Here is a 12,974-nt window from a genome sequence, read left to right as displayed (position 1 = left end):
AAATAGAATTAAGGACAAAATTCACATAATCATCTTAATAGATGCAGAGAAAGCATTTGACAAAATTCAGCATGTTTATGATTTAAAAAAAAGAAACTAGGGGTAGAAGAAGCTATATCAAAATTATAAAGGCTATATACAACAAACCAAGACAATAACACAGTGAATGGGGGAAAACTGAAAGCATATCCTCCAAAATCTGGAACAAGACAAGGATGTCCATTATTGCTACTATAGTTCAGTGTAGTACTAGAACTAGAAATTCTAGCCAAAGCAATTACTAAAGAGAAGGAAATAAAAGAGATAAAAATAGGAAAGAAAGAAGTTAAATTATCACTGTTTGCAGATGATATCTTGTACTTAGAAGACCCCAAAAAGATCCAGCGAAGACTCTAGCATATATAAACAAATTCAGCAAAGTAGCAGGTTACAAAATCAACTTTCAAAAATCACTCGCTTTCCCACATGCCAATAATGAATCTGCTGAGAAAGATATCAGGAAAACTATCCCACTCAGAATTGCCTCAAAAAAAAAAAAAAAAAAAACCCAAGAAAAAAAATCTAATCAAAGAAGAGAAAGACTCTATAAGAAAAACTATAGAAAACTGAAGAAAGAAATTGAAGAAGATAGAAAGACCTCCTTATGTTTGTGAATAGGCAAACTTAATACTGTTAAAATGGTCATTCTATTTAAAGCAATACACAGATTCAATGCAATCCCCATCAAAATGCCAATGACATTCTTCACAGAACTAGAAATAAAACAGTCCTAAAACTCATATGGAAGAATAAAAGAACCAGAATACCCAAAGAAATTATAGGTCCAAAAAAGTAATGCTGGAGGCATCATAATTCTTGGCTTCAAATTGTACTACAGAGCTATAATAACAAAAACTGCATAGTACTGACATAAAAACAGACACATGGAACAATGGAACAGAATAGAAGACATAGAGATGAACCCACACAGATTTACTCATATTATCCTTGACAAAGTTGCCAAAAACATACAATGGAGAAAAGAGAGCCCTTTTAACAAATGATGCTGGAAAAACTGGCTATCCATATGTAGAATGAGACTAGCTCCTCATCACTATGCACAAGTCAACTCAAAATGAATCCAAGACCCAGAAATTAGATCAGAAACTATGCAACTCCTCTTTAGCAGTTAGGGAAATGCAAACACTGAGATTTCATCTCACTTCAGCTGGAATGGCAGTCATTCACAATACAAAGAATAAGAAATGCTGGAGAGGATGTGGAGAAAAAGGATCACTTTCACATTATTGGTGGGATTATAAATTAGTAAAACCACTATGAAAACCAGTATGAAAGTTCCTCAAAAGACTAGGCATGGAACCACCATATGACCAAGCTATAGCACTCCTCAGTATTCATCCTAAAGTTAGTCAGTATACAATAGTGATACATATGTACCCATGTTATATAGCAGCACAATTCATAATAGTCAAACTATGGAATCAGCCTAGGTATCCATCAATACATGAATAAATAAAGCAAATGTAGTATATATACACAATGGAGTTTTATTCAGACATAAAGAAGAATGAAATTATGTCATTTGCAGGAGGATTGATGGAACTTGAAGACATTATGTTCAGCAAAATAAGTCAAACTCAGAAAGTGAAAAGTCATGTTTTCTCTCATATGTGAAAGTTAATGAGGAAAAAGAAAGATGATGGTGGGTATCTTATGAAAAATCAAAGGAAGATCAATTTAGGAAAGGGGAAATACTGGGGGATGATGTTGCCAAATTATACTGTTATATCATGTGCTCATATAAATATGTAACAATAAAGCCCACCATTATGTATAATTGTAATGCACCAATAAAAATATGTAAAAAGTATAACAATTATTTTGCAACAATACATATACATGAATTTTTAAAATTAATGGATAATTTTCATCAAAAATTGTCTAAATAGAATATAGAGAATGTGTTCCCACCCACACTCTCCAACTTTTTCATTTATATAAATAAGGCTTCAATAAGGACTTTTCATAATAAGCTCATATTCAATAAAGCAGAACAGTCACTAATCATTTTCCACTACTGTTAAATTATTATATCCAAGAAAATCTTCAGTTCAGTCAAAAATTTCATAAATTGATAAAGTGAACTTTTAGCACCAACATTAATTTACAGAAATAAATATCATGTAAAATAAGATTTCCACAGGACAAATGTTGATTATGTTGACTTCTGTGGAAAATATTCATTTGTATTTAGAGGATCTTAAATCAATGCAATGGATTTCTTTTGGTCAATCGTAAAGAAAAAAATCTTGCTCAAAAACTGCCAGTCTTGATTGTTATTTTATAAATTCAGAAATGCCACAACCAAAATGTATTAACTTCTCTCCCTCCACCATTCCCCTCTTCCCTTTCATGGTGCTGAGGGTCAAATCCAGAGCTGTGCACTTGCTAAGCAGGTGATCTACCACTGAGTTACCTTCCCAGCACACAAACTACTCTCAATCAATGTCCTATCTCTAAAAAGAATAATAAATAAATAAATATCTTATCTGATATGACTAACCTACCAGAACTCCTATTTTCCAAAGCCAGTACTAAAAGACATCCCCCAATATATTTAGAAGATTTCCAATGATCTTCTCATTTTTAACTATCATTTTAAATTATATTTTAAAAATTCAAAGAAGGTAGAGATTATAATTTTCACAAATAACTTCACTTTCCATTATATTTGCTTTGATTTTTTAAATATTTGATTCTCTACATAACTTTGTAGATAATATTGCAGGTATAAAAATCATGAATCCAGCTATCTTTTTACCATCAAGAATGCTGATTCCAGATAGACCAGGGAAGTAGTGTGGTTTCTTACATGAAAGAAGGCCAAAATTTTTCAAATTAATGACTGTTAATAGAAGCATTCCTTTTGAACATCTTCAAATAGGAAATGTGATGAATACATATGGAACTAATTAGTGGTTATTCAATTCTAAAGAGAATTTAAGGTCCCCTAACTCAATCTTCTATTCATTTTTCTGTACAATGTAGGAATCCTTTCTGAAATATTTGAAACTGGAAATCATAAACTGATGGCCTGAGGACCATTTGCAGCTCATAGATACAGTCTATTTGGATGATATAGGAGTTTCTTTTTAACTCTCTTACATACACACAGCTCCAGATCTCTGCCTTCTCTTGAAAATGCAACTGCAGCTGCATGTCTGATGCCCTTTGAAGGAGGCATGCCCCATGCTCCCTCCACTTCTCTATCACTTCCAACTGGCCCACTTCAGTCTCTCATCAGCCCATTCTTCTTTAAGCATCTGGGCATTTAAGTTGTAACCACTGTTCCAGAGAGAGGGTTATCCACCCTGTGGCTGAACATCTCCACTAGGAGGGAAGAAGCTCACAGCTTTCTAAGTTGACCAATTTCACTGCAGGCAACACCAAGAGAGATTTGTCTAGAATAATTTTCGGACACTGGAACTAATCCTCAAGCAAAGTTAATCTACACTCTTTCACAGGACAGCCGTCCAGATATCTGAAGACAACTAACCTTGCTAGGTTTTCCATTTTAATTTAACAACTACAAAGACCCCAAATACATCTCTTACTAAAATTTTTTCAATATTGTACTTAGGAAAAACATCTTAACTTCTGTGTCTCAGTTTCCTTATAAGTAAAATAAAAATAATAAAGGCATGCATATCTTAAGATGAAATTAAATAATTCATGCAAATCACATAGAACAGTATCAGGAGTTAGTGCTCAATAAAGTTAGATTGATGCCTTTACTATTATTATATTATCATTATTATTATTATTACCAACTATGTTTTCATCAACATAACCAACATTATTCACAAATTAATCAGATTAATATCTATTGCCACACAGTTTTGTGAATTAATATAGAACTAATATAAGAAATTGGTACAGCATAGGGAATCAATAAATGGTCATTACCATTACAAGTATTATTTTGTGGGAATTAAATGTTAGTACACTAAGGCATTAATATTGACACAAATGTTTGTTACAAGAGAATATGATAAAGTGATTGATAAAAATATGGATGTACTAACTCCCATAGAAACTCTCCCCTCAAGGTTGAAAATAACTTATTCATATAATTACATTCTTTTGGTATGGTTGTTCAACTACCTACAGATACAGTTAGCTATTAACTTAGAAAAAATATATAGAAAAATAATTTTAGCTGTTTGATCATTATATTTTTAGGATTAAGAGAACTCTATTTCCTAATGCCACAGTCTGTCTTCACTATGAATTTATCAATCTTCAGTACAGAGTTGAGGCATCTTTTGATAAGTGGTGGTTGAAAATGAAAACTAATGGTTTTTACACAGTTGTTTAAAATGTCATGAAGTTCATGAATGCCAGTAATTTTTCATGACTGACAGTTTTTATTATATAAATACACTTATAGAAAGTTTGATAATTTTCACAAATTAGGATAATATATCCTTTGAGTTCTTCTATTCTGAGTACAATCAATGCTCTTCATAAAACCTGCTTAAATATTGAATTTTTAAAATATCAACAGCCCATTGCATTTCTAAGACAGTAGATTCCTCATATAATTACATTCCACCTAAACATGTATCTAAATTATCATATTTTCTATTAATTCCACAAATAGGAGTACCATCTATTAAGATAAAAAATTAGGGGAGGGGAGGGGAGGGCAGATAGAGGATAGGAAAGGCAGCAGAATACAACAGACACTAGTATGGCAATATGTAAATCAATGGATGTGTAACTGATGTGATTCTGCAATCTGTATACGGGGTAAAAATGGGAGTTCATAACCCACTTGAATCAAAGTGTGAAATATGATATATCAAGAACTATGTAATGTTTTGAACAACCAACAATAAAAATTTTAAAAAAAGATAAAAAATTAATTCCAAGACATTAAAAATGAAAACTTAAAAATTTCTCTTATCATATTACCTAATAAATAAAAATATGATTAAATCTATGATGAAAAAAAAAGGAACGACTACAACTCTGTTCAGTATTGATATAGGAAAGTAAGACATTATATATGCAGTTCAAATGAAATTCATTAGATGTCCTAATTAATCTACCACTATTTTTAGCAAGATTCATTCTTAATTATCTCTGCAACACTATAAGATACAACTGGTTGTAAATGAAGAAAACTTATCTTCCAACTAGGAGGTTATTCCCAGCCTCTAGAAGGCAAGACCAGAACATGATACAGAACGAAGTATTACAGTCTCTGCTTCTTGTCTCCATTCACATCCTCATCATAACGGCATAACTATGAGATACTTTATTATTATTAATGATAGCACTTTATGCTTATTATTTCCAAACAAGAAAAAGTAAGTAGGTGAAGAGATAAAAAGGTTTACCCAAGGTTACACTGCTAGTATTTGACGGAGAGAACTCCAAAAAACAACTTCCAACTCCAAGTCTAGGACTCTTTCTTCTAACTGTGCTGTTATAATCCAAGTTAGGCAGTCAAAATTTACTGAGTTACCAAACAATTACAAATAAATAGTGGAGTTTACTGGAAGCAAAGAGCTCTTGCTGGAATGGAATCATCTGATTCCATTCCTATGACAACTCTAACAAACATAAATGACAAAAAACTTACTACAAACCTTTTTTTAAACATTTTTAATTTTTTGTGTAAATTACTTGAAAAATAATTATATTATTCTAATAAAAATAAAACTTTTAGAATTAAATCAGTTCCAAGTAACTCAATCACTCTGCTTATATCAGCATATTTTGATCTTATAAGTGAGCTGCTTCTGAACAGGACCAAATCAGAAGGTATAGTCAGATAGAAGATATTTATTTTTGAGTTCTTTGAGTTCAGCATGCTATAGCACAACATGCCTTCCAATGTTTTTAGCAGCTCAATTCACAATAGAAAGTTATGGAACTACCCATCAATAGATGAATGAATAAAATACAAAATATATATTTTTGTCATTTGCTGGAATGGAATGGATAGAACTGGAAAACATCATGCTAAGTGAAATAAGTCAGTAAGTCAATGGTCAAATGTTTTCTATCACATGTAGAAGCTGAGAGAAAAAGAAATTTAAAAGGGGGATCTCATGAAAATAGAGTGGAGATGAGTAGAGTAGGGTTAGGTTATTAAGGGGGAAAGAGGAAGAGAGGGAAAGGGGAAGAACTGGAGAATAAAACTGACTAAATTATGCATATGATTGTATAAATATACCACAATGAATCCCACTTTTATGTACAATTATAATGCACTAAGGAAAAATATGTAAATAAATAGAAAGAACACCAGAAGTGTAGAAGAAAGGAGGAGGAGGAGGAATAAAAGGAGAAAGTGCTGGGGAATGAATTAGAGGAAAATTATGTTATGTGCATATATGAATAAGTGACAATGAACCCAACTACTGGAAAACCCAAATGTCGGAAAAATTTATACTTTATGAGACTAAATTCCTAGAATTTGAATAGATCATTCATAGCATGTGCACAACTTTAAACTTTGTAAAGTTAAAACATCAACCAGAAAGTGTCAGTTTCCTCACACTGTCAACACCACTTTTTAGTGCTTTTAAAATCTCTGCCAACTTGTTAGACAAAAACTGGTAATTCATCTTTTAAATCATCATTTCTATGTTAACTTATAACATTTTAAGTGAATACATAATGAATTGAAAAGTTTCCTAACATGCTTGGCTTCAGATTTGATGCTGGTTATTTGAACCATGAAGCAGTACTCAAGATTCAAGCATTCACCCTGGGGGCACGTAGCTTACTATCAAGCACAATATCTTCTAGAATACCTTGCAAATCAAATTATACAGAACAAAGATACTTCCAGGCCAGCATCAGACACAGGCAGAAAGGATTAATGCCTGATTGCCAAATGGAACTGATTTAACAGATCCTGAGAAAGACCGCTTTATACCACCCTCCCCTCTGCCAAATCCCCCTCTTCCATTTTACTAGGATACTCAGAATTCAAGTATTAGAGATTTCTTCCCTTGTGCTCAAATGGGATCCCACCAATTCTTTCAAAATTCAAGTGCTTTACTTAGTATGAGCTCCACATAATTATGGTGAATTCATAGAATGGAATGCCATGAAGCCATTAAAAAGAACTATGGAATTCTGCATTTACTGACAGAAATACATCCATGATATCCTTATTATAGCAAAAAACAACATGTATGATATGTGTGTAACAATATTTACTAAAATATTAATAGTTGCTATTTATCAAAGGGTACATGATAGATTTTCATGTATGTCCATATGTGTGTGTGCATATACACGTAAGTATGTGTGTGTTTGTTACTGAGGACTGAATCCAGGGACACTCTACCACCAAGATATCCCCAGTCCTTTTTTTTTTTTTTTTTTTTTTGAGACAAGGTCTCACTAAGTTGCCAAGGCTGTCCTTGAAATTGCAATCCTCCAGCCTCAGCCTCCGTCACTGGGATTATAGGTGTGCTCCATTGTGCCCAGAATGGCAGATTCTTTTTACCCTTTCCATATATTGATATATTTCTCTATTGTTTATTATTTATAATGGATATATACAATTTCTATTACTAATAAGAAATATAATAAGGATACTGCATTTTGATAAAAAGAAACTGAATATATCCCAGAAAACCACCAAGCTATTAGAAGCTTAATAAAATCCAGTTTAGTAAGTTTCTAAAGTCAAAGTTAAAATTTCCCAAAAAATGAGATCTAGATCCTGTATACTTTCAAGTGGCTAAGGAAAAGAGCAAAAGGTAAACCAGGCCAAGAGTTCTCTGGTCGAGTATTAAGCCTCCTAGGAATAACTGTGTATAATAATGAGGGAATTTCACTAAAGCAAAATCAGTAGGCAACAGAATATACCTGTGGTCTTTAAATAGAAGAGAAACCTGAAGTGTGAAGGCTCACTACAATCAAATAGACTCAGTGGATCTTAACTTTACCTTAAATCCTGTTTTTAATATTATACAAGAAAATACCTCCTTATAAATAGTGCTCACTCCTCCCCCTACAACAGACCTAGAACCCAATGGCAATTAACTTTTTTAAAAAACATATACATACATAAAACAGATTCAAATTTTTAAATTTATACTTCTCAAGACTGAAAAGGAGAACATGATGCACTGAACTACTCACCTCCACAGGAGGACATGTCTGTACACCAGCATATGTTCCTGGATGTGACACCATAGTCCCACTTTTTATTTGAAAATGCGTTTTGCACATGTAACCATCAGAACAGTCCTGTGCTCCATCACCATAGAATACAAAAGAAAAATTCAATTAATTTAAGAATTCATCACTCAAAGAGCTACAACTTCTCATAAGTTCAAAGCCAAGTAAAGAAAAGTATGTATATTGAATAAGACGAGATGAAATGAGTAAAAAATCAGTCCAATATACCCTGCAGAGAGTAGATACTCAATAAATAAAAGTTTTATTCCCTTACCTTCTTCATGTATTAATGTACTCCCTTTTCCTGACTTAAACTGCTCCTCACTCCATCTCTCCCCATCCCACACACACACACTAGTAGCACTGAGGTCAGACAGCAAAACTTTAGCTTAGGAAATGTTAAAAAGCATTTAAACTTACAGAAATATCTTGTCACATAGTTAATATTATGTCCACAGCTTTTATAAAGAGAAATTTTCAGATGATTTGCAAAAGATCTGAAAGCTAGAAGAGACCTTGTATACCCATCTCTTCTTCAAGGCAAGATCTCTTTTAACTGTCCCAGGGAGGTAGGTAATTATGCAGCATCTGCCTGAGTGCTTCAGGGAACCTGCACTTCTTACTCCCTGACATATGACAGTTGCCTCCATTTCAGTACACTGCACAGGGAGAAAGGGTTATCTCATACTATACTGACTGTTTCCCTCTAAGTTACTAGTTCTAGTTCTGCCCTCTGGAATCTAAACCCTTTTCTACAGAACTTTTCTTCAAAGACTTAAAGACAATTGCCACCATTTTCATATATGCTTTGCAAGATGATTTCTGAGCCCCTCACAAGTTATATTTCTCTGCTGCTTTTCTTATACTTGCTATTATATAGACTAATGGTTGATGTTTGTCTAAATGTAGCCTGTTTCATTGTTTAAGGCAAAACTTGCTTGAATTCAATAAAGTCATGTATAAGAATATAATACTTCCCCATGCACAAACATACTCACATGACAAGAAATATTAATTCTGCACAAAATTGTCACACCAACATTCATGTTTTAACAGGATTAAAATAATAAGTTAAATAAGAAGTGGCTACTTAATCCTTTTACAAGAAGGAGGAAATTTGGATACAGAGACACAAACACACAGAATTCCTAGAAAGTCCAAGGAAAATTGAGATTGGAGTGGTGTACCTACAATCCAAGGAATGCTGAGGATTTCTGGCAACCACCAGAAGCTAGGAAGAGGCAAGGGAGGAGTCTTCTCTAGAGCCTTCAGAGGCAGCATGATCCTTCCAGACCTCTAGCCTCCAGACTTATCAGAGAATATATTTCTGTTATTTTAATTCAGTCAGTATGTGGTATTTTTTATGGCATCCCTAGTAAAATAATATGGTCACCATATTTTTTAAGAGATTTGATGACACCTTAATAAACCCTCCTAGCAGATTGGCCTGACAACCTGCTAGCACTCACTTAGGGACCCTGCTGCTTGCGATCAGCACAAGTTCTGATTGACTGAATCCAACTCAAATTAGTTGATGCCTCTGTCACAAGTTATTAAATATCTTAACTATCACTCCTGTCTATGAGATATACTATCAGATATCCAATACTATCACTTTTAATTTTCTTATTAAGGTTATGCATTTCGTAGGTTCAAATTACTACTTTATGCTGCAGTTTCTATAGTATCCACCCTCAAAGCAAACCCTCTGATGGCCCTCTACCACTGAAACCTTTATATTTAGACAATGCAAATTTAATATTTGATATTTAATGGATTAAGTGGATAAAGATATATGTAGTGACTGTTTTTTTAGATAAATTCCATCTAAGGCTAATACATAGTGACTCTTTATCTTTCTAATTTTTTAGTTGTAAATGAACACAATAACTTTATTTTTTATTATTTTTTAAATTGTAGTTGGGCACAATAACTTTATTTTATTTATTTATTTATTGTTATGTGGTGCTGAATATCAAACCCAGTGCCTCACATGCCAGGCAAGTGCTCTACCACTGAGCAACAACCCCAGGCCTATAGTGACTTTTATCATTGCTACTACTGTTTTACATCAAACATCTATTCCCCCTTCTTTTGGAAACCATTTTCCTCTAAGAACTTATTCTCTTCTCCATTGTTAGTGTAGACATGACCCCCAGCTCCAGGATGAATATAGGACTCTTATCTGGCCAATCAAGGCCTTAGCCTTTTTGACCACAGAGATGCAGGAGAGCAACTGATTTGAGCCAATATGGTATAATCCAGATTTGATTTGGGAATGTAGGGGGGGGGTCTATTTTCTTCTTATCCAATGGATTTCAACAAGAACTTTTTTTGGTACCAGCGCTTGAACCCCAGGGGCACTTAACCACTGAGCCACATCCCTAGCCCATGTGTGTGTGTGTGTGTGTGTGTGTGTATTTTTTACATCCCTAGCCCGTGTGTGTGTGTGTGTGTGTGTGTGTATTTTTTTACATCCCTAGCCCGTGTGTGTGTCACACACGGGCTAGGGATGTAAAATATATATATATATATATAAATTTTATATATATTTATAAAATATATAGAGAGAGACAGGGTCTTGCTAAGTTGCTTAGGGCCTCACTAATTTGCTAAGGCTAACTTTGAACTTGCAATCCTCCTGCCTCAGCCTCCTGAGCCACTGGAATTACAGATGTGCACCACTGTGCCCAGCAATAAAAAATGTTAAAACCTTAGCAGCCATCATGTAATTAAATGGAAACTGAAAAAAAGTCAGTGTGGATGAATTCAAGGCCATGAGATGTGGAGAGACCAGATTCTAATTACACTATTCATACCACCATGCCCAAAGCTAGTTCTACCTTCAAATTTTCCCATTATAAGTCCCTTCCTTGCTTCACCCAATGAGTTCAGTTTTCTGTCATTTGAAAAAAAATAATCTTGTTTTTAAATGACATATTGTGTTTACAGTAGTTTAAAGATAGAAAAATTCTCCTCTATTGTATTATCACCCTCATTATGATAGATAATCAATAGTTGATTATATGAAAGGTTTATCAACTACAATAAAACTAACAGTATGTGTTTGTGACAATCTGCAATTTCCAAATGATCTAGGAATAGAGGAAGAAACAAAAACTCTTAGGTATTCAGAGAACAGTTAGAGCTAAACCATGTGTACTAAATATAATTATGAAATGAGACTAACTATTCTATTTTGTGTTATCTGCACACTGGTCATACAACCTCTTCTTAAGTGAATATGCAATTTAGTAAAACTAATTACAATGCAAAACACTTTTCCTTTGATCCAATCCAAGAGGGGAGACAAAAAATTCCTCTGTACCTGTTATAAAATCTAAAAACATTATCTTGTCTCTTTTCCAATGAGGTAAGATAAAGAAATATGTGATTTTCAATATTACTTATACTAATTTCCATTTTAGGTGATTTTTAAATCTATTGATTATTATCTATAGGGAGCACACAGGATTTTTGACTCAGTCTGTATTTATTTGGTAATGAAGATTTTTTAGCACCAATCTCTTAACAGGAATAGCCTTGAAAAATCAAACATAGAAAAAAGAGAGTGATAGAATACCTAGCATGCTAAAGGCCCTAAGTTCAAGCCCAGTACTGAAAAACAAAGAAGGAAAACATTATTAGAAAAAGGAGAGTTTTAGCATTTTTATTTCCCTTCAAATACTAATTTCCATATAAGAAGGTCTTTTTCCCATATTATTTTCATTTAAAGTAGAATAGTGGGTTTTGATCTTCACTGCCATAGGATGTTTTTGTAGAGACAACAACCAAATGTAAAAGCATGAGAACCATCACCCTAAGTCCACTCTTTGGTCCATCTAACCCAGTAAACAATGTTTAACTAAAATCTCCCCATCATACTAAAGTTTCCCCTGTCAGAATCAACAATCCTCTCTAGTTTATGTATTTACCATGGTTTACAATTTAACATTTGGCTCTTCTTTAATTTTTTAACATTTGTTAGTTTTATTTCCCCCACTAGATCATAAACTCAGGGCATAGGTCCCAGGACCTAAGGGAATCCAGGATCTTAACTGCAGAATTCAGACTGCCATAACACATAAAAACCTGATCCAGACAGAGCCTAAAAACATCCTGGATCAGCATGGGAGGATGTAAGAACAAAGGGAACCTCACAGTTTACCCAGTTCAACCCTCTCCTTTTACAGATAAGAGGGTGAAGGATTGAAGCACTTCTAAGAAACTTGTTTTTCAGCTAATTAGGGGCAGAGCTGGAAGTGGAAAGCAGGTCACTTGACCCAAGCATTCTTTCTAGTACACTAAGCAAATTCTGCCAGAGAGCAGGACCTTGGCAGGAGCATGCTTATTGACGCTGGACTGGGGTAGGTCAGTGCTTTTTGCTTCGACTAACAAGCTCAAGCCACTCAAGTGTGGTCTAGTGACCAGCAACCTCAACATCACCTGAGAGCTTATTAAACATGCAGAACCTCCAGCCCCACCCCAGACCTCCTGAACCTGTATTTAACAGGATCCCCCAGGTGGTTCCTGTGCACATTTGGAAGCACTGAGGCAGTTTATACTGAAATTCCTGACTGAAAGAGATTGCACATTGATTGCATTAGCGGTGGTTCTCAACCCTAGCTACTACACATTAGAATAGAACCTGGGGAGTTTTCAAAACGCTGTTGCTGGGGTCTCACCTCAAACCAATTAAGTGAAAATCTCCCCAGCAGATTCTATTGCAGTAGCTGAGAACCACTGTGCTAAATTCACTG

General features: G+C 34.1%; 1 protein-coding gene across 11 annotated transcripts in view; it reads right to left on the bottom strand.

The window, feature by feature from the left end:
• The window catches only part of Atg10 (autophagy related 10), a 302,604-nt gene that overhangs the window by 208,099 nt on the left and 81,531 nt on the right, over positions 1-12,974 (bottom strand). For 10 of the 11 annotated variants that reach the window (XM_048800224.1, XM_048800232.1, XM_048800226.1 and 7 more), the window contains one exon: positions 8,176-8,283. The exons of the other annotated variant lie outside the window; for it this stretch is intronic. In XM_048800224.1, the coding sequence (XP_048656181.1) occupies positions 8,176-8,283 (108 nt within the window). The remainder of the gene's footprint in view (positions 1-8,175; positions 8,284-12,974) is intronic. 11 annotated transcript variants of the gene reach the window in all.

Source organism: Marmota marmota, unplaced genomic scaffold (genome assembly GCF_001458135.2).
Source record: "Marmota marmota marmota unplaced genomic scaffold, marMar, whole genome shotgun sequence".
Lineage (NCBI taxonomy): Eukaryota > Metazoa > Chordata > Mammalia > Rodentia > Sciuridae > Marmota > Marmota marmota.
This window is presented reverse-complemented; position numbering and strand designations above follow the sequence as displayed.